Source organism: Petaurus breviceps, unplaced genomic scaffold (assembly GCF_028583685.1).
Source record: "Petaurus breviceps papuanus isolate PSGF00001 unplaced genomic scaffold, PetGlider_PUasm1.0 90760, whole genome shotgun sequence".
Lineage (NCBI taxonomy): Eukaryota > Metazoa > Chordata > Mammalia > Diprotodontia > Petauridae > Petaurus > Petaurus breviceps.
In genome coordinates this window covers 9,750,909-9,777,809 of record NW_027187338.1, presented here as the reverse complement: position 1 = coordinate 9,777,809, position 26,901 = coordinate 9,750,909, and the positions used below count along the sequence as shown (strand labels likewise).

At 36.2% G+C, this 26,901-nt stretch overlaps 2 protein-coding genes across 4 annotated transcripts in view; one reads left to right on the top strand and one right to left on the bottom strand.

Annotated features, from left to right (window-relative positions):
* Positions 1 to 4,861: 4,861 nt before the first annotated feature.
* The window catches only part of ZBTB8A (zinc finger and BTB domain containing 8A), a 40,186-nt gene continuing 18,146 nt past the window's right edge, over positions 4,862 to 26,901 (bottom strand). For 2 of the 3 annotated variants that reach the window (XM_069068108.1, XM_069068107.1), the window contains 4 exons: positions 16,592 to 17,546; positions 14,470 to 14,639; positions 8,985 to 9,316; positions 4,862 to 6,335 (listed from right to left, as the gene is read on the bottom strand). In XM_069068108.1, the coding sequence (XP_068924209.1) occupies positions 6,323 to 6,335; positions 8,985 to 9,316; positions 14,470 to 14,639; positions 16,592 to 17,519 (1,443 nt within the window). In that variant the 5' untranslated portion in view covers positions 17,520 to 17,546 and the 3' untranslated portion in view covers positions 4,862 to 6,322. Of the gene's footprint in view, positions 6,336 to 8,308; positions 9,317 to 14,469; positions 14,640 to 16,591; positions 17,547 to 26,901 lie in introns of those variants that run through there. The other variant, XM_069068109.1, reaches the window with a different exon arrangement.
* The window catches only part of BSDC1 (BSD domain containing 1), a 215,875-nt gene continuing 201,508 nt past the window's right edge, over positions 12,535 to 26,901 (top strand). The window contains exon 1 of the mRNA XM_069068111.1: positions 12,535 to 12,539. The gene's annotated coding sequence lies outside the window, so the exon portion shown is untranslated. The remainder of the gene's footprint in view (positions 12,540 to 26,901) is intronic.

Sequence of the window (26,901 nt, the reverse complement as noted above, 5' to 3'; positions counted from 1 at the left end):
TGCAGCTTTTTTCCCCTTCAGTTTCAAAGTTTTACAGAGTTTTTCTATTCTGTTCATTATTTTTGCTGTGCAGGTCATAAAATCTCTCATAAACCTAATTTCTGTTTTAAACCACTCGTATCTCCTCACATTCCATAATTTCATTAAGTGTTGGATCATTTTCCTTCATTTTGTAGTATTTATTCAGATACCTAAACTCATTTACTAGATCTGGAAGCTATATTTCCTTCTGCTAAGGTTTTCCCTTTTGACTTATCTACTTATGTTCAAAGTCTTCGCAATTTCTCCTCTGAAATCTTTGGTGCTTTTGGTATTTCCATTCCCCCTGGAAACCCACCTCTCCCTTCATCCCCCCTCCAGTTATTTTTCTTATCACTGAATTCCTGACTTCCTCCTCTCTGTGATTGCTTTAGAGGCTGGATCTCCAAATAGTTCGGCTTTCTACCACACTGGGCAATTCATGATTCACCCCATCTGTATCTCTGCCCCAAATGACTTTTGAATGGTCAGAAATGGTGCCAGTTAGATACACTTTTCCTCAGGCTTAGTAAAGTTCTGTACAACTCCCCATATACAGGGTGTCCTGTCCTAATGACTTGTCCTGCTCCCTCTTTTCCTTAATTCTCTGGCTCAGCCCTGGTAGTACAGAGACTGCTTTTTACACCGACAGTTCAGAGCATAAAGTGCTGGTTCTTTCAGTTTGTAGCCCCTGGAATGTGTTGCCAAGTTCTATTAATTCAACCTCTGAAACATATCTTATATATAGTCCCTTCTCTGACGATGCCAGCACCCTGGGGTAGGTCCTCATCACCTTACACCTTGACTATTGCAGTAGTCTATTGGGTGGTCTTCCTTCCTCAAGTTTCTTTCCACCCCAGTTCATCCTACACTGACCTACCAAAGTGATCTTTCTAAAATGGTGATCTGACATCGTTTGCACCCTTTCTTTCCCCCCTTCTCCCAATTCAGTAAACTCTTGTGGCTCTCTGTGACATTTGGAATCAAATACAAAGTCCTTTATTTAGTTTTTAAAGCCTTTTATAACATCATACTTTTCCAATTATGTTATACTCACTTCTACAGACTTGATGATTTAGCTACTTTGGCCTCCTTGCTCTTCCTAGCAGAAGATACTCCATCACCCTACTCCATTCATTTTCCATGGCTATACATATCCAGGCCTAGAATTCTTTCCTTTCTTATTCCTGTGTCCTGGCTTCCCTCATTTCCTTCAGGTCCCAACTAAAATCTTACCTTCTGCAGGAATCCTTTCCTGATCTCCCTCAGTACTCCACTGATTTCCAATTCTTCCTATAAATATCTTGTTCATACATTTGTTGTTTGCATATTGTCTCCCCCATTAAACTGTGAGTTCCTTGAATGTTGGGTTTATTTTTTGCCTTTCTTTTGTATATTTTTACAGTGCCTGCTGCAGAGATGGTGCCTAATAAATGCTTGTTGGCTTGATGAGGTTTTTAAAAAAGTTAGCCCCCTATTTTAAATCATATAAAATAGCAAATATGAATGGTGATTTTTTTCCCTAGGTATTTAGGTCTTTATTGCTTTGAAAATTGTTTTGTAATGGTGTTTATATGTCCTGTGTGTATGTTGGTGGGTTAACTTCCAGATGTGTATGTACTGTGTTTTTGTTTTAAATGGAATTTCTCTCATCCTCTTAGGTTGTTAGTAACAGAGAAATGCTTGTGTTTTGGAGGAATTTATTTTGTATTATTACTTGACAAAAGCTACTTTTTAAATTACATTTTTTTTCCTGAAGTTCTATCATATCCTCTGAAAAGAGTCGATATTGCTTTCCTTTGTTTATTCTTATTCCCTCACTTTCTTTTTCTTATCTTTTTGCTACAGCTATCAGAAATTTCTAACAGCATAGCTAATAATGATGGAGATAATTGTCATCCTTGCTTTGCTATACATTCTGAGCTACCTTTTAGAAGCAGGAATACTTCAAAGGTATGGATTGCATAGGATTATGCTAAAAATTTAAGTTACAACTCATCAGCTACAATACTTAGTCTGGAAGGAGTCTTTGAGCCTTATGATATGGTATGATACTCCAATTTTGCAGACTAGGAACTGAGGCTTGAAGAGGTAGTGTTTTTGCTCAAGGTCATATAACATTTAAGTGGAATAGCCAGAAATAGTCAAGGTCACTTGGCACCAAGTCTAACATTTTCTATAACACAATCCCACTTGGTAAAGATAAATTTACTTTTGCTCATAATTTACTTGAAGGCTTTTCAAGCTGATGTAATGTCCTAAGCACTATTTTTCTATCAATTAATTAAAACAGGGTCTAATTTAAGTGAAAAAGGTCTAATTTAACTTACCTGTAAAAGGTTCTGGGGTAGGTAGGTGGCACAGTGGATAGGGTGCTGGGCGTGAAGTCAGGAAGACTCATCTTCCTGAGTTCAAATCTGGCATTAGATGCGTATTAGCTGTATGACCTTGGGCAAGTCACTTAACCCTATTTGCCTCGGTTTCCTCATCTGTAAAATGAGCTGGGGAAGGAAATGGTAAACCACTCCACTATCTTTGCCAAGAGAACCCCAAATGTGGTCACAGAGTTGGATAGACTGAAAAACAAACCAAACCAAAGGGTTCTAATATGTAGTAATATTTCTGTTTGTTTCATTCTGTTGTGAATGCTAATTACTTTTTGGTCATTAAAACATCAAGGGTTTTTTTTTTCTTCAGTTTTCTGGTTTTAGTAAATTATCTTATTCAGAATGTAGAAGCATATTAAAAGCCTTTTTAGTTAAATTGGAAATATTAAGAAACAGATATTTCCATAGCCTGAAATCCTTTTGCAACTCCCTTTAGTAAAATGTCTAGAAGGTCAAGAACAACAAATTAAGACCTCTGAAAAATGAGAAAAGGATGATAACTGAACGTAGAACAAAAACTGCTTCTTGTTTAGTTTCTTTTCTTATTCCCTGAAGTGATGAGGACACTAGCTCACTTCAGGACAGTGCCCTGTTTTCCATTCTGAAAAGATGAAGGTATTAATTATAGAGAGGAAGCCCTTTTCTTGAGGACAAGAATCAAGGAAGAAAGATTAAGTGATTTATTCTGGAACAGGGAATTCTTAACCTTTTTTTTGTCACGAACCCCTTTTGGCAGTCTAGGGTAGGCTTCACAGAGTAACTGAACTAAATGCTAAATATCAGTTAGAGGTTAGTGAAAATAAAGGGACAATTTGTTTTTCTGCCCAAGTTCATGGCCCCCAGTTTAAAAATCCCTGTTGTAGAAACTGTATTTTTAACATATTGCAGGCTTTTCCTTGTTGAAGGTACCTATAAATGTCACCTCAAATTGTCTTAGGGTAGATAGACATAGCTGAGGACTTGAAGCAGTTCTGTCAATTTGGACATCATCTCTCTCTAAGCAAGAAATGCTTGAATTTAGTGTTAAATTAATAATGTTGTTTCTGGCATACTTGGGATTAATACCAAGTATAATTTTGGGATTTTTTTCTTTGACAAAAGTAATAATTAGGAGTAATAGCATGGAAAATCCAAAATAGCAGGTAATTCAAAACTAAGTTTAAAAACTTTTAGATGCTTTTTTTGGGTGCTTTAATTATATGGCTAAGTCTTTTGCATTCTATAACTTTTAACACTTGAAAAAATCAAGCTAAGGTACGTTATGAAAGCCTGATTGTTGACTTTTCCTCATCCTGAACTTCTATTCTAGTGCTTCATTCTTTTCATACCAGGTTTAGACAAAAGCACCACTTCAAATTGAGTCTAGGCAGAATTGCCTTTGTAGTTCACAACTTCCTTGGGAGATTACAGAGGTCCCTTTTTCTTTCCAGTTTCTTCCTGGGTTATTGGGTGAAATGAGACTACTACTCTATTTGCACTTCTAAAGGAACAAAGTACACAATAGTTGGTATTAAGAAGTGAAACTATTTTTCCCAGTGCAGATAATGAAGAACTTTTATTTTGGGAATAAATTTATAACATCTCTTTAAAGTAATAGTACTTTGTAGTTATAAGCAGTATTTTAAAATCAGCATTTTGAAAACAGGATTGGAGCTGATTTCTTAACCATCAAAAAACCATGATAAACAGACCATAAAACACCCTTCTGAGAATAAATAAACTTCAAATTCTTCCTTCTCAAATTAAAAATTAATCATTCTTAGGGGGTAAATATAAATTGTCTTTCTCAAACTGAGGCAATCAAGTAGAAGTTAAGTGGTAAATTCTCAGCTGTTTCCCAGAAGGGTGACTTGTAGAATCCTGTTCATTTAAGTTCATCGCTGAAATTTCTGAGGTGATTCCTAAATGGATCTGTAATGTCATCCATATAGCTATTCGCTCCAGCTATGCAGCTTATAATCCTACTCTTAGGAAGCCGTTTCTGTGTGACCCTTGGTCATATCTTTCCCTAAGTTCACCACAGTTGTCCACTTAAGGATGCATCTTCCTCACTCCCTCTTGACAGTATGAAAAACCACCATCCCAGGAACAAATGAATACATGCTATTTCACAAATACTCTATAACTGAACAAAAATATGAACAAAGAACTGAAAAGTAAACAAAAAGGAATAAGAAAGTAGCTGTTTTAAAGGTTAATTTGCTTGGCATTTTTCTTAGAGGATGGACCACAGAAGGAAAAGAAATGACATATACTATTTGATTTGCAAACAAACATGATTTAAAAGTTTGTGGGATAAAGGGAATGTTTACATGTCTAAAATGAGGTTTGAGGATTCTTACTAATTTCTTTTCTCAGCCTGTAATTCTAATTAGCACAAAAATTCAATTAAGATTGATTGAACATCAAAACAAAAAGTTGGACATAACAGGAATTACATTTAACAACATAAAAAATGTCTTAATGGACTTTTAATGCCATCTTTGTGAAACCTACATTTCATGTCATTTAAAACTTGGAGTTAGTCTGCTTGATGTGAACAATATTTATTTTGTATATGGTATATCCATACAATGCTTTAAAACAGGTGAATATTCTTTGTAAAAAGTTACCTTATAAAACTAGAGTGATAAACATTACAGTTTAATGAGCTAAGTAGTACATAATACTCTAGAATTCCAAGAATGTGATGGTTTTAGTTTCTATTACCGCCAAAGTCTGGCTACTTATAGGTTACTTAAATAGCTTGTGCCTCAAGAGTCCTTATCTTTAAAGTGAAATAACTGCTCTAATTCATAGGTATATGAAGGATAATGACTATTACAGCACTTTGCAAATATAAAATGCAGTATAAAGGCTAAATGTGAATACTAGTAAATCCTAACAAAGTGTGATAATGTAATTTTTTGCTTGTAACTTGAGGTTTCATGTATAGTTAAATGTCAAGAAAGCTCTGGACATGACACAGTCTACCAATTTAACTTTTTAATATACTGTTTATGTTTTATAGTTTAAAAAATTAAAAAATACAAAACTTGAAAAATATAAGTGAAAGAGATATTCATTCATCAGGCCACATGGATTACAAAAATAATTTTTAATGAATTTAATACTGAACTAATAACCATCTGATAACTCAGAAGTTGTCAGTAAAATGTAAGCTTCTCAAGAGCAGTAACTATTGGTGCCTTGTATGTAGTAGATAATAAGTATTTGCAGAATCGAATCATTAAACTCAAATTGGTTTATATTAAAGTCATCCTCATATTTTATCATAGGATCATAGATTTAGAGCTGGAAGAAACCTTAGAAGTCATGTAGACCAACCCTTTCATTTGACATATGAGGAAAATGAGGCCTAGAGAGGTGAAGTGACTTGCCAAATGTCATGCACGTAGTAAGTGGCCGTGACAAACTGAAACTGAGGTTCTCTGACTCTGAATCCTGTGCTCTTACCACTGTATTACACTACCTCCATTTTATAGATGAGGAAAAGAAGACTCGGGTTAAGTGACTTAATTGCTCAAAGCTAATGTTGCTAAACACTATATTTAAGTTTTGACCTTCAGTGAAAACTTCAGAGCTAACAGCCATATTTCTAGGAAAAGTTGAGTATATTAACGTTACTTGCTGTTTCAAAAGCCAACCTTGCTGTTATATGTTCATTTGCTTACATAAACAAGTAAATGATGTAGGGTAGGAGACCTTAAGATGATAGAAATCAGAGAATTCAAGAAGTTATTTAGTTCATTTTGCTGCCTCCAGGCAGAACTGCATTTAAATGGAGAATTTACGTTCCACATTGTTTCTGCAAGGGTCCAAGCTCATCAGTTAATACTCTTCCATTGATAGCTGTGACAGAGTTCAGAAGCTGGTGATTGGAACAAAATGTCTACTACTGTAATCTTCACTCCAAATTAAACCAGTTTCCTGTGTTAAAAAATTTAAAAATCCTTAGTATAGGGCTTACGAAAGCAATTACTGTCTCATAAAACTTTTTCTCCTATATAATATTCAAAGCTTTCAGTCCCTTTAAATTCAACTCAATATTTATTAAGCATCCTTTGTATGGAATGCATTGATATGGAAAAGTGTCACTTTGCAGAATCACAATTTAGGTTTCCTTGTTATAATCCTTTTGTAAGTTAATTACAACTTTTATAATTTAATCAGAAATTTTGCAAAGATGTTATTTGTTATATTTTTAAATTATACCTTGCTATAATATAATAAAAACGCCCAGTAGTTTGGACCCACTTATTAGGTATCTGGTCATTGATGGCATGAGGAATGATACCCTTAATGTCTTTTTACAGTCAAGCCCTGATATGGTAACGTGTTGAGAAGAAATATTAACACTCATGCTGACAGTATTTACATTCTCATGCAGAGAGGGTAATAGCATAAAAGAACATTCAAAATACAAATTTTGAAGATATATATGTAAATGTACACAAATGTAAACTATAAGAGTGCATACATGAAAAACTATTTGATTCATATGAATGAATTTCAAATTATTTTCCTAAAGATACTTAGTTAAGGGGTGGCTGGGTGGTGGAGTGAATGGAGCACTGGCCCTGGAGTCAGGAGGACCTGAGTTCAAATCCGGCCTCAGACACTTAATACTTCCTAGCTGTGTCACTTTGGGCAAGTCACTTAACCCCAACTGCCCTGCCTTTCCCCCTCCAAAAAAAAGTAAAGATTCTTAGTTAAAATCTGTTAATTCTGGAAAGGTGTGTCAGTATTACCCTCAATGGCATTAGAGAATGAGCACAGAACAGCTTTAAGCATCCTGATTCAGAGATGTTTATGTCAGAGAACCCCAGAACATGAGCTAGATTCCTCTGCTTTGATTCTTCAGGTAATTTAAGGTAAGGGTCATCCTGATGTAGTTTTAAGAATACCATAAAGGCAGTGGCCTTAGATTGGTGCTTACATACATCAATAATTTTACACCCACAGATCAGTATCAAGGATAATGGTTAATAGAAAATAATAAATGAGGCACCATTTTGATGTGTGATATGGTGTTTTTGTATTTTTTAAAGAGTATGCAGCCTTTAACCTCAAAAAAATTAATTTCTAACTTAATAGTGACAACACTTACTTTGACTTTTTAAAATGCAGAGTGGCTTAGGTTCTCTAATGCTACTATCTAGTTTCAACTTTAGAACCACAGCTATTCTGCATAAATTTTGGCTCTTATTTTGGAATTATTTTATAATTTCAGAAGAACTGAAATTTACTTGCTTGCTTAAGTTAAAAAAATTAAAGTATGCTAAGTAATATAACAATAAGAATATTTTAGACTTTTTTAATACAAATTTTTTCATAGTTTTAGAAGTATTAATTTGCATAAAACAATTTGTATTGCTAATTATTTTAATCTATTAGAAATGGATGTTTTACTAAGTGATATTTCAATAACCTAGTAATTACTGCATTTAAATAGTCTCTAATTCATTTTATTTTATTATTATTATTGTTATTTTTAAAAGCAATTGGGGTTAAGTAACTTGCTCAAGGTTACACGGCCAATTTTTTTGTGTGTGGGTTTTAAGTATCTGAGGCTGGAACCAATCCCGGGTCCTCCTGACCCTGGGGCCAGCGCTCTTACTCACTGTGCCACCTAACCGCCCCTCTAATTCATTTTAGTGAGATTTGCCTTTATTCTTAGTAGTTTCAGAAGATAATCAATAAGAACAACATAAACTGTTATATTTTCCACAAGAAAAACTGAACTAGCAAGATTTCATATACTTCAGCCTAAATTTTCATACTGGTTTCTTGCTTTTAGATGATGTCTGTTTCTCACTTTTTTGTCAATCACCAATTTAACTCAGTGGTGTCCAACTCAAAAAGAAAGGTTTTTAATTTATTTTGTTCATTTCCCATTTACATTTTAATTTGATTCCAGCTGCACTTTGCAAGTTTTATACCACTGACAGCTTTTGGTACTTCATTATGGAATTTCATATGAATTTCTAACTTCAAATGCTGATCTTAAAATTGTAGTTTTCTGTTATAACTCCTAAGCCATTTTATACATTTTGGAATAATAATAAACCAGTTGTTCCAGATATGAAATCATTAGAAGATTTTTTTATTAGTGCATTGAGGTGGGCAGCAAGACTCTGAAATGTGCTCTTACCTTTTTTCCCCAGGAATATGCAATATATGATAGCTTATCTATTTTTTAAAAAAGCATATGGAAGGTCTTATAAAGTTTCATGTTTGGCTATAGTTAATTTATCTTAAATGTTTATCACTGAAAAATTTCTCAAGTTGATCTTCTAATATATAAAAAGTATTACTATATTTTAGTTCAGAAACCAGTTGTTCATCCGTCATGCCAACTCAAGCTAGGTCCTTCTTTCCAGTGCAGCAATATACTGGCACCCCAGAGCAACATAGTTCAGAATGTGAACTTAATGGTCTGTCCATAAATGCATGCAAATTAGATCAGGTCATTTAAAAAGCCAGTACAACAGATGTGTTAACCAGACTCTTGTCGGGGAAGAGAGAAATATAAGAATTCAAATATAAGACATGCCAGGTCAGTTGTTTCACAACTACCTAATGTTGGGCTTTATTTCCTTTTCTTCTTCCTCATCTTCACTATCATCAACCTGTTGTATGACCAGATCAGCAGACCCATCCTCTACAATCTCCACATAAGATTTTTTTTGTCCTTCATTCAGTTGCCATTTTGACTTCTTATCTCCTTCTGAAGGGGATGCAAGTGGTTGTTCAGCTCCCAAATCAATGGGGATGCTGTCAATGCCAGCTTCAGCAAGGCACTCATTGCACAGTCTGTAGCGCCGTGTTCCCTCCTGTACCACTTGTCCAGTTAGATCAGTCACATGACGCTTGCATTTTCGGCAGATTAGTTTGCATGCCTGATGAATCTATGTGAATAATTATATAGATACAAAAACATTGATTTCTCAAAAGCAGGACACATTACAAAATGTAAAGACATGCCAATTTGTAAACTTAAAATGATGTACAATTTCAGGAACATTTAAAGTAAAATCATATTTAATCCTTAAGTTCCCAAATATTTCACTTGATAGAATTTTTCTAAAATGTGTTAGCACAAACTCTAGAATTTCATACCAAGTTGAAAAGATCAAGTATGGGGGCCTGGTTATTTGGACTATTGTACAAAGATCAGTTGAGGACCAAGAGACTAATTAATTACCAGAGGAAGGCTGACCACTGGGTGATGAATTTTTCTGGCCATAGCAAATCATGATACCAAGTTGACATGGAGGGTTTGCAGTCTTTATCAGTGAAAGGATTCACACTGATAAAATCTTTTGAAGTATAAAACTTTACTATCTGACTCTTTAACCCTTCCTAACTTTGATTTTCCTTTAATCAAACAATATTTTGGCATAACATGGTGTAAGAAAGGAGGATTTTGTTACTCCTTTTTAGATAATAGCTCCCAGGATCCTAGATAATAATTCCCAGGAAAAATAGTTGTAAACAATTTCTACTGTGACTGTACAGTGAAAAATAGGGATGACATAATATAATATTTACTATACTTGCACTTTAAGTCATGATGATATTGCTAAAGTTAACTTGTGAGCTTGATATTGGCAAAATGTCTTGTCTGTTGCCCTATAAATCAAATAGGCACTGGTCACTAAGTGGGGAATAGGCATGCACAACGGGAATGTTCATGTTTGCTTGCCTCAAGTGGCCCCCATTGAAGCTCAGAGGGGAATGCATAAGCTGGAATGCTTTGTGTGCCTTGATCAGCCCCCATCAAGGCTTGGGGGCCTTGTTATTGTGTGTTAGTCTCAGCTGGCCTCCATTAAGACTTAGGGGACCTGTAGGAGTTGGTACTCCATTATCAGCAACCCTTTGAGAAGACTAGAATAAAGAAAGCTTATTTAACCCCTTATTATGACTCTATTCCTGTCTGCCCGGATCAAGAATGAACCTGCTAGAACACCTTCTGGTGCTGGAAGCCCTCCAGTGGCTCCCACCCAACAACTGGCATAGTTGGTGTTATCTGTCTGACACATGGCAAAAACATAAAATTTAGTGGGAGCTGGGAAGGATGTAACAGAACTATTGGTATAGAAGAGGGGCTCAACTTTTTTTAATCCCTGCCTGGTCCCAGAGGGCAGTACCAGGGGGAATGGTTAGAAGAAGTTGCAGGTAGTAGAGTTATCCATTATAAGTAATGCTTGGACTAGATGCCTTTGAGGGTCCTTCCAACTATAATTGTAAGAGCCTAGGAAAGATAAAATCTTCACCCTAACACAACCTGAGCCCAAACCCTATTTTGTTTTATTTGGCTTTTGCTGTTAATGTTAAGAGAAAATAAATCTTTCCCTCAAATTAAAATTTACCAAAATAAGTTTTTCTTCCTGGGGAAAGGATTGCCTGCTATTGTTTCTTAAAAGCAGCATCATATCCTATAATACTGGTCTAGAAATGAGAAGGCCTGGTTTCTCTAGTCCAAACTCTATCATTTTACTAGCCATGTGATCTTAGGTAAGTCCATTCCATTATACCTGTTGCTCTGTATCTATATCACAAGGTTGTTGTAAGGATAAAAGGAGATAATATATGTGAAAGTGCTTTCAAAAATGGAAAAGTGTCATATATATGCATAGTGGTATATTAGTGATGGACTAGAATTTGTCTTATGTACAGTTCTTTTTATTAGGAGAGCCGGATTTGTTCTCTAATTTTGATTTTGAGGAGAATCATGGATTCTAGTCCCAAAAGGATTAAAAATCATTTGCTTAACTTAACTTAATTCATGTGTATGGCACATCCGTACAAATGATTAGCCCTAAGGGCAGAACAATAATGTCAAAATGAATAGCAGTGGTAGCAGTAATACTGCCAGGTTAGTTCACTCCAGGAAAAGTACAGAATAGACCACGCAGCAATTCAACTGAAGGAATAGTCGTGTTCTACCCTTTTACTTTGCATCAGTAGGTGATAGATCAATTGGCAAATGAAAGAAAACTCTTTTCCATTTCTCTTTAGATGGCAGATTACTGAGTGGAATTTGCAGAAGTTTAATTTTAGTTGTAAAACCCTAAAAACAAATCAAATTGTAGATTTGACCCTCCACCACTCTGGTTATCGTCCTGTACACAATCTCCAGCTCATCTATGTTCTTTCTAAAATGTGGTACCCAGACCTGAATATAATTGTTCCAGGTAAGGTGTAAGTCAAAATAATGAGAAGTTCTCTTCCCCATTCCTGGACACTTGTGCCTCTCCTAATGCAGCCTAAAGGCTCTTTTTAGTTGCCACGTCACACTGGTGTCTCATGGAACATTTAGTCTATGAAAAACATCTTTTTTTAGACAGAGTGTTATGTAGCTCCATTTTGTGGTTGTGAAGTTGAGTTTTTGAAACCAAGTGTATGAATTTCTATTTTCCCTGTAAAATTTCAACTTTTTTGCTTCGATCTAATCAAGATCTTTTTAGGATCCCTTCTTTGTCATCCAGTGTGTTAGCTACTCTTCCCAGGTTTGGTCACTGGTAAACTGGATAAGAGTGCAATTGCTGTCTTTATTCAAGCCAATGCTAAAATGTTAAACACAAGATTAAGTACATACCTGTGAGGCACTTAACTAGACACCTTCCTACAGGTTGGCACTATGACCCATTAACAGTTACTCTTTAGGGCTAGCCATTTATTCAGTTCAAAATGCACTTGACTATGCCATCATCTAGTCCATATATTGCTGTCCAAAAGAAAAGAACTGGAGAATTTATCAAATACTTTGCTAAAATTTAGGCAAATTATTATTGTTATTCATCCGATCTGTGAGTCTAATACCTCTGACAAAAAAAGGAAATGAAATTTGTCTGGCAGGACCTCTTTCTGATACAACCATGCTGTCTCTCTGTGATAGTCACTTCCTGTTCTAGATAATCATTAACCTTCCCTTTAATAATGCCTTCCAGGATTTTGTCAGGAATTGAAGTCAAGCTGAGTGGTCTAAAATGATACTATTTATGTCACCAGAAGCTTGGGTACTAACTGACTTTTTTGGTCTCAGAAATTCTTAAAAAAAAAAAAAGGCTATCTATGTTAGTGGAGAAAGTATACATACTTTCCTTAAAGTATCTGAAGTACATGGGGCAATTTTAAATTGATAATTTCTTTAGTCCAAAGAAACCAGAGCCATAATTAAGAATTCCAGGGACAGCTAGATGACACAGTGGATAGAGCACCAGTCCTGGGATCAGGAGGACCTGAATTCAAACCTGGCCTCAGATACTTACTAGCTGTGTGACCCTGGGCAACTCATTTAACCCCAACTGCCTCACAAAACAAAACAAAAAAAAACAAAACTGGAATTCCAGTATTAAAGGCAAATTGTGATGAAGGGGTACGTAGGACCTTTTCTTGAACAGCTGAAATAAACTGGAAACATAAGTCTTGAGCACTGGGGACATGAAGAACTAGGAGACCAGGATATTCAAAGTGGGCTAGAGAACACGACTGAACCAGGTATTGAACTTTCTGCAGAACAGGGAACCTGATTGGGAGGTCCATAAATAAAAGTAACAAGGATGACAAGATGGAGTGATGTTTGCAAAAGGATGCTGGCAGAGAAAAGGTCTGAAAATGGCGGTGGGAGAAAGTACTCAACTGTTCCTAGCCCTAGTGTATCAGTGGGTATGAAATTAAAAATCTATGAAGTTTTGAAGAAAGTGCTAAAACAGGTTTTCATGATGAAACTAAGTTTTAGTGACCATCAAGAAACAGAAGCAATGTAAGAGGAAGAAATCTAGGAATGAAGGGTAATTTAAGGAAGGGCAGAGGTACATAAGGACTGGGGAGGTTTAGGACTGAGTTTACCAGGGGGGTGGGAGGACAGTGTCTAGTGTATCTCAACACTGATTCCCCTTGGTGACTGTAGGTGTTGTGCATTTCACTGGTTCTCAGTCTTTTTGTGGTGGTAAAAGACTGGAAACTAAGAGAATATCCAACAATTGAGAAATGGCTAAATAAGTTATGGTATATGAATGTAATAGAATAGCGTTGTACTGTAAGAAATGAGGAAATAGATGATTTCAAAAAGATAGAGAAAGATTTATATGAACTGATAGTGAGTGAAGAACCAAAAGAAAAAAATATACTCAACTTCAATATTATGAAGATGACCTGTTTTGAGGACTTTTATAAACTGATGAATGAAATGAATAGGACCAGGAGAATTTATATAATAACTTTAAAAGCTGTTAAGAACTACAACAAATCTAATGACCATTCTTGATTCCAGAGGCCCAGTAATGAAATATGGTATTCTATTACATACAGAGAGGTTATGACTTCATGATATATAATAACACACATATACAGTCATTGAGGGGATTTATTTTGTTTGTCTATTACAAGACATTTTTCCCCCCAGTGGAGTGGTAAGTGTAAGGGAGAGAATAGATTTGCTAATTTTTTTTTTTTTTGGCTTTTTGGAGGGGGGAAGGCAGGGCAATTGGGGTTAAGTGACTTGCCCAAGGTCACACGGCTAGCAAGTGTGTTAAGTGTCTGAGGCTGGATTTGAACTCAGGTCCTTCTGACTCCAGGGCCAGTGCTCTATTCACTGTGCCACCTAGCCTCCCCTAAATTTGCTAATTTTTAAAAGATAAATGGGAAAATGCTACAGAAAGGAAATGTTGCATGTACTTTCAGATGAGGTCACTATATTTTGAGTTTTACTTATTGATTTTACTTTGTTATAAGAAACCCTCAAGTGGAAGTAATCTGTAAATGTTTGTAATACAAAAACAAAACACATCAGTAAAACCTTTTAAAAAAGAAAGAAAGTAGGTAACAAGAAAGGGGCTTGATGGCTTTATGACCCTAGGGGGTAGCAGCCTTAGGTTTGGGGAAGCATGCCTTTATGGTTGTTTTTATCTTGGGCAAAATCATGGCTGCCTTATGGTAGCGCTGGCTCTTTAGGGGCTGTTTGTAAAATAGTTACCCTATATTAAATTAGTTGTCCTAATATCCATAAGTACATGTTACTAAAAAAAATAAACGTTAAGATTTTTCAAATACGTACTGTTCGAAAATGGCTACTTAGATGGTCTAGCCTGCTGAATCTTTTCCCACAGGCCTCACATGGGTAAGGCCGTTCTCCCGTATGGCAACGAAGGTGGCGCTTTAGGTCTGCTTTCCGTTTCACCACATGTGTACAGAACGGGCATTTGAATCGCATTCTGGGCAGTTCATCTGTTATAAAACAATCTCATTAAATAAATAGTGAGTTTATACAGTGATTCTAAGTAACATACAAAAATGCAAAAGATTTTCAGGGAGTTTTTTTAACTTAAGGGAAGTTTTATTAAATGAATTGGCTCTATTTGTTAAGCACAGTCCCCTAATGTGCTATACTTTTGAAAAATATTGCATTTTGAAACTAGAAGGATCAAAATAGGCAAATAACAACTACTAAGTAAATTTAACTTTTTAAGTAGGCTTTATATGTTAAATATATAATATTACATACAAATGTACATTATTAGCTCTATTTTGGTGGTCTAAGTTCATTAAAAGGAGAGCTAATAATCGCCATTTATAGGGAAATATGCAATTTCAGTTATTGTCCACTGTATTACAAAATAACTGACACATAACTTTAAAATGGCACATTTTAATCTTGAATGAATCTTACAATAGCTCTGTGAATTAGGCACTATTATAGATCATTATCCCTATTTTACAGATGAGGAAACTGAGGCTCAGTTAACTGACTTGCCCATGGTTATACAGCTGGTAAGTGTCAGAGGCAGGATTTGAATCCAAGTCTTCCTGACTCCAAGCCCAGCACTCTATCCATTATATGCCATGCTGTCTCTATAAAAGACTAAAAGTGTTAACAAAAAAAAGAGAGAGAATTTGTCACAAAGGCAAACAATGGATCAGTTTAATAGCCTTTTAAAAGACTGTCTACATTATTGGGGCAATTAACCTATAATTTAAAAAAGTTAACAAGTTAGTCATGTTATCACTATGTTATAATTCTAGTACTACCCAAATGAGAGGTAGAAAAGAGAGGTGACTTTTTGCTCTCTTGTAAAAGAACAATGATTTTAAAATACCTAGAAGATTCCTAAATAACCCTATTATCTCCATGATCAGAACAAAAAATACTGTCTTTCAAAGACCTGGTCCCTTTTTACTTTCCAGTTTTCTTATGCCTTACTCCCATCCACATTCTCTATAACCCAAGGTATACTGGTTTCTTTGCACCATTCGCTCCATCTTCCAACTCCATGCATTTTCACTGGCTGTCCCTAATGTCTGGAATTCTCTACCTCCTATATTCCTCGACTTCCTTTAGGTCCCAGCTAAAATCCCATCTTCTCCAAGAAACCATTCCTGATATCCCTTAATTAATGCCTTCCTTCTATTGATTCTCTCTTATTCATCCTGTATATATCTTGTCTGAATATAGTTATTTGCATAGCTTCTCCTTATTAGACTATGAGCTCCTTGAAAGCAAGAACTCTTTTTTACCCCTTTTTTTGTATATCTAGTGCTTTTTTAGTAAGATGAACTTAATAAATAATTCTTTACATGACTACTTGGGGCTTGTGATTTTTTTTTAAACTATCAATGTGGAAAATTTTTGCCATCTTCCCCCTTGTATGTTTACCAGTACCTTGTCAATGAGGCATCTGATAGTAATATATATTAATCACACAAAAAATTATAGTATCAGTACCAGGAAAGAAGAGGTATGGTAGGCACAGTTTTTAATCAATTTCCTATATGTTTATAACTTGGTGGACTTAGCGCTAATCTAATTTCTTACTGAACCTGTGAGAATGTATGTCAATTTACATGATCATCTTATTTTCCTTCTCCTTTATCAAAATTTCATATTCAGAGCTTTTTGGATGATTACAATTATTTGGAAAGAATAAAACATTTATATCAATTTTAAAAGATTGAACCGTTTAGAAATTAGGATAGAATATTTGACAGCAACCTCCCTAATGTAATAATAGAAAAGTATATTTTTCACTGCCTCCTGTCCTTTTCATTTCTTGGCTTTCAATAAATGTATTTAATATCTATGTCCCCTTTATGATTTCTTTAACTTGGTAATTAATTAATTGTAAAGTATAGCGTTATTAGAAAATCACAGGTATTAAGTTTTATAATTAATTACTTCTTACCTTCATTCCAGCTGCCCATAACACCTAAAATTAAAGGCATATTGGAATAGGGCTCATCAGTTTTAGGTGACTTGGATGAAGATCGAGAAGATTCTTGTTCTTGTTGGGAACCTGGTAGGTTTCTGGGCGTAACATCAGATCCTTTGCCATACTTATGCCCCACACGAGGGGAGTCAATTCCAGCATCATTTTGTACCTTTTCTTCAGATGGAGGAGTGTGATTGGGAGGCTCTTCAAGTTTGCTTGACTTGTAATGAGGAACATCTGTAGACTGTGGTAACCCCAAATGCCTGGACTTTTTAACAGAATCTGGTCTTTGCTCATGTTTGGTTGGGGGTTGCTGAGTGTTCCGTTGAGAAGAAGCTGGATAGTAGTTGTAAGTACTCCAAGATTTTCCACTCCTGGTACATGTTCCTTGATCTGGATTTACATGAGATTGTGGAGGGCTGCTTTCTCCACACCACCCGGCATTATAAGAAGAAGAACGTTCTGCTACACCATTGGAATTTGCATCTTTATCTGAGAGACTGAAATATCTATCCTTTTCTTTCTCACTTATATCAAGTGAAGACTTAATGAAGGTCTTACACACACTAATGACATCAGTCATCTGAAGGAAACTAGCAGCTGACATCACTTCTATGACATTCTGACCCGTGAGACAAAGTTTGCCTGAATATACAAAGTCCAGAATAACAGTAAAAGTGTCAGGTGAGAATGCTTGAAATGTAGCCGTGGTTGGCTGACTTGTCTCCTTTGAGCTCTGAGAAAGAAGCATTTTAAAGTAGCCACTGCTTGCAAATAGCACATTCCTGTGTGCTTTGAAGACCTTCCCTTCAACTAGAATACTGCAGTCACAAAACACATCTTGCCTGCGCTGCTCATTAAGCTGCTGCAACAGGTGAGACTGATGGGAGGAAATCTCCATCCTTGAGGAAATGGGAAACACAGTTACCTGAAAATAAATGAGATTGCCTTTTTAAAGAGTGATTTAATTGAAATCACAATCAGTGGGTTCTGTTCAAACTTTTCTTATTCCCACAAAACCATATTGTGTTTGATAATGATCTTCCTCATTCACAGATTTTAATTTTAGAGGCTATACACACATGTACTGTAAAAATATTCTAGCTTTTAAAGAAATCTATCTTACAAAAGCTGAATTATGATTATTTTAATGACGAGTCTGAAGCATATACTTATGAAGTCAATGCAAAGTAAACCATCATTTATTCAAAAGTTTAATCATGAATATTTTGATGGCTATGTCTTTGCCAAACTTAATTGCAAGAATAACCATTTGTCAACAAAAACAGATGTTTAAATTATAGATACTTTTTTTAAACCAATATGTATGAAAGAAAATACATATTAGAAGGTACTTTTTGTAGCAGCTGGGGCAGCTAGGTGCTGCAGAAGATTGAACACTGGGCCTGGAGTCAGGAAGACTCATCTTCCTGAGTTCAAATCCAGCCTCCGACACTTACTAGCAGTGTGACTCTGGACAAGTCACTTTACCCTGTTTGCCTCAGTTTCCTCATATGTCACATGACTTGGAGAAGGAAATGGCAAACCACTCTAGTATCTTTGCCAAGAAAATCCCAAATGGAGTCACAAAGAGTCAAGACACAACTGAACAACTTTTCACAATTACAGCTAGAGATAGAAATGATCATGAAAGCCAAAACAGATAATTTTGATTACATAATATTTTGAAAATTTCCCATGAACAAAATCATTGCATTAGAATAAGATATACTATAAAATGGGGTATATCAAATAGAAGACATACATTTTCAGACATGGCCAATGTGGGGATGTTTTGCTCTACTCTGGTTATTTGTTAGAAGAGTTCTTTTTTTCTTCTTCAATGGAGTGGTGGGGAGATGGTACAGAATGAAAGGAAGAGGGTAACTACCGTGTTTCCCCGATAATAAGACACTGTCTTATTATTTTTTTGGACAGAAAAACACCAGAGGCTTATTTTCAGGGGAAGGCTTATTTTAATGAACATTGACAGCAATTTTAATAAACAGGTAAATGTGAACAAAAAAATGTACCTTTATTCAATAAGAAAATCACTGGGGAAGAACAGGATGATGCGCTCACTGCTGCAGCTCTGATTGGATGCAGCTTGGAGCGCGGCGTGTGTTTCACGGGGGGGTGGGGATGGTGCATACAGAGGGTACCATAATGTAGCGTGTAGCGCAGGGGATCACCTTCACTACAGTAGCAATCTCAATAGGGCTTATTTTCGGGGGAGGGCTTATTTTAGAGGAATCTTACACAGTAAGGGGAGGGCTTATTTTCGGGATAGGTCTTATTATCGGGGAAACACGGTAGTTATAGGCGTCTCTTCCCTCCCCCTCTCCCCAAAGAAAGAGGATCATTGAAGTGTGTTTCTTGTTAGCAAGATTTTAGGGTTTTGTTTTCTTATTCATTCTCTTAATCTTTCATTCTCCCTACTGGAAATCTGGATGTTATTAATAAGTTTGATTTGGATTTATCTTACCTGGAACCAAGTTTCCACCTCAGTTGTTAGGTTACCAGCTCCAAATTATGCTGTCCAGCTCAGTACCACCTTCTCCCCCCAACTCCTTTTTGTTTATTCTCTACCCTACCTTCCAATATAAGCTCCCTGAAGGCAAGGAGTCTTGATTACTATAGGTTATATTGCCATAAAGAAGATAAATATGAAGCATGCAAGGAAGGGCACATGATGCAAAGAACAGAACTGAAATTATATACATTGACTACAACTACCTTTTTTTTTTTGGAGGGCAGTTGGAGTTAAGTGACTTGGCCAAAGTCACATGGCTAGTAAGTGTATCAAGTGTCTGAGGCCGAATTTGAACTCAGGTCCTCCTGACTCCAGGGCTGGTGCTCTATTCACTATGCCACCTAGCCGCCCTACAACTACCTTTTTTAAAAGAAAGCAAGAAAACAAAACCAGATACTAGAATTTTATAGGCTTGGAAGGGAGGAACAAGTTTTTTTGGTTTGTTTCTTATTTGATTTTGCCTTTAATAATGCTAAGGTCTTCATGTAATAATTTATTCCTTATTTTATATGTTTATTTGATTGCCATTATTCATAGATACTAAGCTTGTAATAATTCTTTTTAAATGTACAAAGTAGTAGAGAAAACTTCTCTTCCATTAGAAACAACTTAAGCTGATCAGTTTAGTTGTTAAGGAATAGTCAATTTTTCTTTCCTCAATACACTTGAGTCCATTAAAAAAATTATAGTTTTTTGTTAGATTTTATTCTTACTTGGTATGTTTATTTGATTTTTTTTGGTAATGGATATTAACATAAAAATCTAATTTTAAGGGGAAGCTAGGTGGCACAGTGAATACAGCACCAGCCCTGGAGTCAGGAGTACCTGAGTTCAAATCCGGCCTCAGACACTTAACACAAAAACTAGCCATGTGACCTTGGGCAAGTCACTTAACCCCAACTGCCCTCCAAAAAGCAAAAAAATCTACTTTTAAAAATCAGTAGGCTGGGACTACAGGAGGAAAGTAAGATAAAATTTCATTTGGGATAAAGTCATGAAAAGACTTGCTTTTCAGGTTAAAAAAAATTCGCTATACAAGTGTAAGGTTCCTTTTAGCAACAATAGCTTAGGTTGACTTGATAGCAATTTATAGCAAGCATACTTTAAAATTTTTTGTTAAGCACAAGATCAACATAAACAAGTGGTATAACTTGGTTTCTAAAAAAGTTAATATAATTGAAGTCTGTGATAATAGAATGACAACGTCTAGAACAAAGGTCTCAGTTTTTAATGTAAGTAGTTTATTTAAATGTCTGGTTGAAGCTATTTTAACTACATACCATATCTTCTCATTTTTATTCTTTCTCCTAATTTGATATCAATGTTGATCTTTGCCTTAACTTGTTATTGGTCGGATTGTACAAAGATAACTGACTTGGAAATGACTCTCAGGATGCTAATCAGCATTTCCTCTATGTTAAAATACAGATGATTTCCTTTTTTTGTAAAGTTATCCAATGCTCATCATTCTAGTGACCATTTTTTGTCTTCCTTATTTCTATTCCTGCCCAGGCTACTCTTGAATTTTTTCCTCTGCCTTCTTGGGCTACAGCTTCCTTCTTTATTCTGTGTCCTTCATGGAACTTAGGACCTTCTGAAATGCAAAAAGTGTGTTTATCCCTCTATCTCATTCTTATGTTAATGTGGTTTTAGAACTCACTGCACCTTCCCTTACCCGATATATATTTTTTCATGACCTTTTCTTCTGCTATGCCTTTCTCCTAGAAATAAAAAGTAATGAACGCAAGGGAATATGGTAGGAATTACTCAATATCCTGAGTCCTAAAGCCCAGTCCTATCTCCTGCTTTTACTATGATCACTTCCCCTCCTAGGGTCAATATATCCTAGATCAATATCCCTGTTATAATAGCTAGTAACAATAATAATAGCTGACATTATTTTATAATGCTTTAAGATTTTTAAAGCCCTTTACAAATATCTCATTTTATCTTCATGAAAACTCTCACAGGTAGGTATTATTACTTTATCCATGAGGAAACGGAGGCAGGCAAAGGTTAAGTGACTTGCCCAGGGTCACACAACTAGTAAGTACCTGAAGCCAAATTGAACTCAGGTCTTCGTGATTCTAGGTCCAGCAGAACAGCAAGGTGGCACAGTCTATAGAATGCCAGACTTGAAGTCAGGAAGACCTGAGTTCAAATCCAGTCTCAGACACTAGCTGTGTGATCCTGGTCATGCCATTTAATCTGTTTACCTCAATTTCCTCATCCACTAATAGTGTTTACTTCCCAGGGATATTGCAAGGATTAAAAGAGATAACTGAAAAAGTACTTATTTAGCACAGTGCCTATTGTGTTGTGCGCTATATAAATGCCAGCTATTATCACTTCTACTCCTACTACAGTCATCGCCATCCACTGAGCCTCTGCCATCCACCTGGGAGGCTTACTATTCCAAGGAAACCACGTGTACCATTTGTTGGGGGTGGGATGCAGTCCTGGAAAGCAGAACCCTTGTGTGGAAAAGGGGATCTTTCCTAAGGTACCCATTCCCTTTCAATGAAATCCATTATAAAGTCCCCTATTTCTCCTTATCCCAACCTCAAAGGAATATACTTTAATGGCACACTTCAGATTCTTCTTCTAAGGGAAGACGTGCTTTCCATTGCTCTGCATACTGAGCCCTCCCCTCCACTATTCTTCTACGCTCCTAAACCTTGTTAAGATACTGAATCACCATCCTTTCTCAGCTCACATCTGGGCTGAGTGGGAGTGAATATTCAGGTGTCCTTTATCTTTTACTTCCCTCTCACATCTCTGAGTTATCCTGCTTTTGTCACCCCATCCCCAAACCTATACAAACTACAGATTTTCATGTCCAGGGGAGTGTGGAATTTGTCTATGTAATAATAATTCAGTTTTTTCTTCCTTTCTCTTAAATGCCTAAGGTTTTATTTTTTTTTTTTTTTGGAGGGCAGTTGGGGCTGAGTGACTTGCCCAAAGTCACATGGCTAGTGTGTCAAGTGTCTGAGGCCACATTTGAACTCAGGTCCTCCTGACTCCAGGGCCGGTGCTCTATTCATTGCATCACCGAGCCGGCCCCTAAGTTCTATTTAAATTTTTATCACCATAAATCTGTTTGTCCCTTGGTGGTCCCACTTTTTTTTTTATTTCTCAATCTGATTTTTTTAGAACAACAGTTTAGAAACATGATTAGGTATTTAAAAATCATGATGCCTGTTTACCTATTTTGTGTTTCTTGTTTGGAGTGTTTCTAAGTTGTGTCCCTCACCCCTTCTTCTTCAGGTATAACGTGCAGAATCACAAAATGTGAGAGTTGGAAGGGACCTCTGAGACCATCTAGTTTAACCCATACATAAAAGGAGTGCCCATTATAACATACTGACAAGTGGTCATCTAGCCTCTACCTGATGTTGTTCAAGGAGGGTAACCCCTCACCTCTCTAGGAAGCCTATTCTAGTTTTGGAATGCTTAAGTGTTAAGAAGTTTTTCCTGACAATCGAGCCTCTTTAGCTCTTGGTTCTGCCTTGAGGCCATGTAAAACCAATCTAATCCCTTCTTAACATGACAGTCTTTCAAATATGTGAAGAAAGTCATCACGTTCCTCCTGCATCTTTCAGGTGATCCACACGATACAGACTTTAAGGTCCTTCATCATCTTAGTTATCCTTCAACAGACACTCTCCAGTTTATCAGTTTTTTAAAAAACATAATTCTCAGAACTGGACAGTTTATTCCAGATGAGATCTGGTGAGGGAAGAGTATACTGGGATTGCCTTTATAATCTTACACCTAGGGGTGGCTAGGTGGAGCAGTGAGTAGAGCACTGGCCCTGGAGTCAGGAGGACCTGAGTTCGGATGCTGCCTCAGGCACTTGACCCACTTACCAGCCATGTGACCTTGGGCAAGTCACTTAACCCCAACTGCCCTGCCCTACCCTCTCCCCTCCAAAAAGAAAAAAAAAACCTATTATAATCTTACACCTTACTCCCTTCCACCTACTCTATAATCCAGTGGTTCTACAGGGTGTTCCTAAAGTGTGAACACATAGGAAATCTCATTAACTGCATATTTACAAGAAATAAAATCAATGAAATTTTCAACATTTTATTTAATTAGCATAAGGGATTTCACAGGAAGACAGAGGAGACACATAGGAAATCTCGTTAATTAATTAAATTAATCTCATTAATATGGAAAATAGTCCCCAATAACTAATGAAAGCTTTTATTCCATATGAAATGGTCAGGGCAAAAATTTATGCTAATTAAATAAAATTTTGAAAATTTCTCATTTCATTTCTTGAAAATATGCATAGTTAATGAGATTTCCTATGTGTCCAGACTTAAGGAACACCCTGTAGATTTGAACAAGACACTCTCTCTCTTAACTTCTCTGCATCTTCACTGGTTGTCCTTTATATCGAGAATTCTCTCCTTCCTCATCTCCACCTCCTGGCTTCCTTCTCGTCTCAGCTGAAGTATCACTTTCTGCATGAAGCCTTTCCTTAATGCTAGTACCTTCCTTCTGTAAGTATCTCCAATTTATCCTGTCTATATCTTGTTTGTATGTACTTGTTTGTTTGCACGTTGTCTCACGGCCATTAGATTGTGAGTTCCTTGATAGCTGGGATGGTTTTAGGTTTTTTTTTTTTTTTTTCCATTTCTTTGTATCCCCAGCACTTAGCATAGTACCTGCACAAAGTAGGTACTTAATAAATGCTTGTTGACTTGACTTGGCAATTTCTCTTTATTTCTATAAGCTATGCCTCTGTTAGTACAGTACAAGATTACCACAGCTTTTCACAAAGCTTCTTATATTGCTGCCTTATATCAAATTTGCAGTCCAATAAAACTTTCAGTTTTCAGAACTGCTGTCTAACCAGAGCTCCCCAACTTATACTTGTGAAATGGTTTTTTAAACACACTCAAGACTTTACATTTATCTCTAATGTATTTTATCTTACTAGAATGCAGTGCTCGAGCCTGTCAATATCTTTTTGGAACATGTTAGATAACTCTCCCAGTTTTGTGTTATCTGCAAATGTGATGAACTTGTCATCTTTGCTCTTGTCCAAGCTATTGATAAAAATGTTAAATAGCATAGGGCCAAATATAGATCTCTAGGGAACTCTACTGAAGACATCTTGTCACTTTTGACATTAAATCATTAACAACAATTCTTGAGACTGGCCATCTATTCAACCAGTTCTGAATGTATCTAATTGTTTTATCATCTAGTCCATATAACTCCACCTTTTCTACTAGAATAGCATAAGATATTTTATTAAGAGCTTAGCTAAAATCTAGGTAAACGAAATCTGCAACATTCCCTTCATAAACTAGTTATCTTGTCAAAAAAGAAAATGTGGTTAGTCTATCACAACTTGTTCTTGATGAAACTATGCTGGCTCTCTGTAACGATGTCTTCCCATTCTAAATGTTCTCCAACAATCTCTTTAATGATCTGCTCTAGAATTTTCCAGAAACTTAAGTCCATTCATTGAAATCCAAGTTCACTGGCTATACCTTGTAGAATGTTAATTTCCTTTTTTCAGAAATTGAAATATTTGCCAGTTTTCAGTCTTGTGATAGCTCTCCCATTTTCTATAATCTTTCAAATATCATGGCGGCTCAGCAATTCCATCTGCCAATTCTTTAAGAACCTGAAGATGTAGTTCATCTGGGTCAGGTAACTAAAATTCATCAAATGGCAACTACGAACTAGCTTTCTTATTAATCTTGGTATCAATTCTGTTAGTCATTTTTGCTTTCTCATTTACAATGCTAACTAAGGTCATTCTTCTTGGTAGAAAGTAATCAGCATCCCACTCAAACCAAGCCAAAGTCCTATCCCTTCCTTGATTCTCCTTTTCCTCCTAATATAGCTTTGAAAACCAAACCAAACCAAGTCACCCTAAGTACCCTTCCCTCACAACCTCGGCTTATTCTGATCTTTAGAACTCCTGATTCTATTTTTTAAGGACTGTCACCTTTATATTCATCTTCTGTTACCTGGCCTGGTTTCCATCTTTTATACATTTAAATCTAAGTTGTCTTGGTAAGTTCCCTGTGCATCTACATGGGTCTTTGCAGACAAATCCTGTTTTTGCTCTGTCTTTTGTGTCTTTATAATTTCATTGTTGAATACCTTCTATTCCTCCCAGTCTGAATCTACCCCCAACCTCCTGGGAGCATTTTAGTACTTAAGATCCTCTCTAGGGGAGGCCAGGTAGCACAGCAGGTAAGAGCAGCAGCCCCAGTGTCGGGATGACCTGGGGAATTGAATCCAGGCTCAGACACTTAGCATCCACCCAGAAAACACCTGGCCGTGTCGTGTAACCTTGAGCAAGTTACTTAACCTCAATTGCTTTAAAAAAAAAAAAAAAGATCCTCTCTATCCTCTCTAACTTTCCTCTTACCCTCTAAAATCTGCTCTGCCAAAATCTAGGGTACATAGCACATCATTCCTGGATTTCCTATCCTTCTCTATCACAAACCCTAGGTGAGACTGATCATTCTGTCATCACTCTCCCAAGGTTCCCATCATTTCTACTCCAGAATCAGTTGCTTCTTGTTAGTAAGAATCAGATTCATAACATAATCTCTCCACAGATTCCCTACCTTTTGAAGGATAAAATTATTATGGCAAGTAAAAAATGTACTTGCTTTGCTTTTGTCAGCAGACGTCTGGATAACTGAGGTCCTCTATCACTACTCCCCTCTGCTATACTTGTGATCTACCTCTGAGATTTCTCATCTATTTCACCTTTTTGTCCAGGTGATCTAAAGTACAATCCACTGACAAAAATCAGTTTTTCTTCCTCCATTGACCCTTACTTAAATATTCTCCAACATGCTTCCCTGATCCGGTTCCTGGATTTCTTTATATAAATATTTGTTGCTATTGTTGTTCGGTTGTGTCTGACTCTTCATGACCCCATCTGGGGGTTTTCTTGGCAAAGATATTGGAGTGGTTTGCCATTTCTTTCTCCGGCTCATTTTACAGATGAGGAAACTGAGGCAAATAAAGTTAAGTGACTTTCCTGAGGTCATACAGTAAGTGTCTGACACCAGATTTGAACTCAGAAAGGAGTCTGACTCCAGGCCTGGCACTGTATTCAATAATCCAACCTTATATAATGTTACCTCATATCCTCCTTTTACCTGTGCTTTTTCTTTGAATAATATATCTTGTACAGAATAAATGGTCCACTCATGTGTTTTATCCCACCAAATCTTAATATCAATGACATCAAATTTTCCTCTTTGCATTAGGACTTGTACTTTCTCATTTATTGCCTAGATTTTGGGCATTGTTTTATAGGTATTTGAGAGCACAGATTTTATTTCTAGTCTTCTTTCCTGGATTTTGTTTGATGTTCTCTTCTGGGGGAGGCAGATTTCAATTGCTATTCTTCTTGCTTCATTGTAGATGTATTCCCTATGGTATTAACTTGAAGGATATACATAGTATTTTCCCTCCTCCACTCATTTTAGTTTTAAATTTCTTATTGGACTTGTAAATATATTCTTACCAGTTTTTATTAATTGTACTCTCTCTCTCTCTAGCCAGAATTCCGTCATTCTTATATTTTAAGAGGCAATTTAATTCGAACATCTCTCTTCTATTAAGGGTGCATATCTCTTTTTTGATTATTTGGTTCAGCTTTATAGGATATCTTACTGGTGGAATACCCTGATCTCCTCTGCTTTTTAGAATAACCTATTCCAATCTTTCCTCTGATTTCCTGTGGGTACAGTAATTC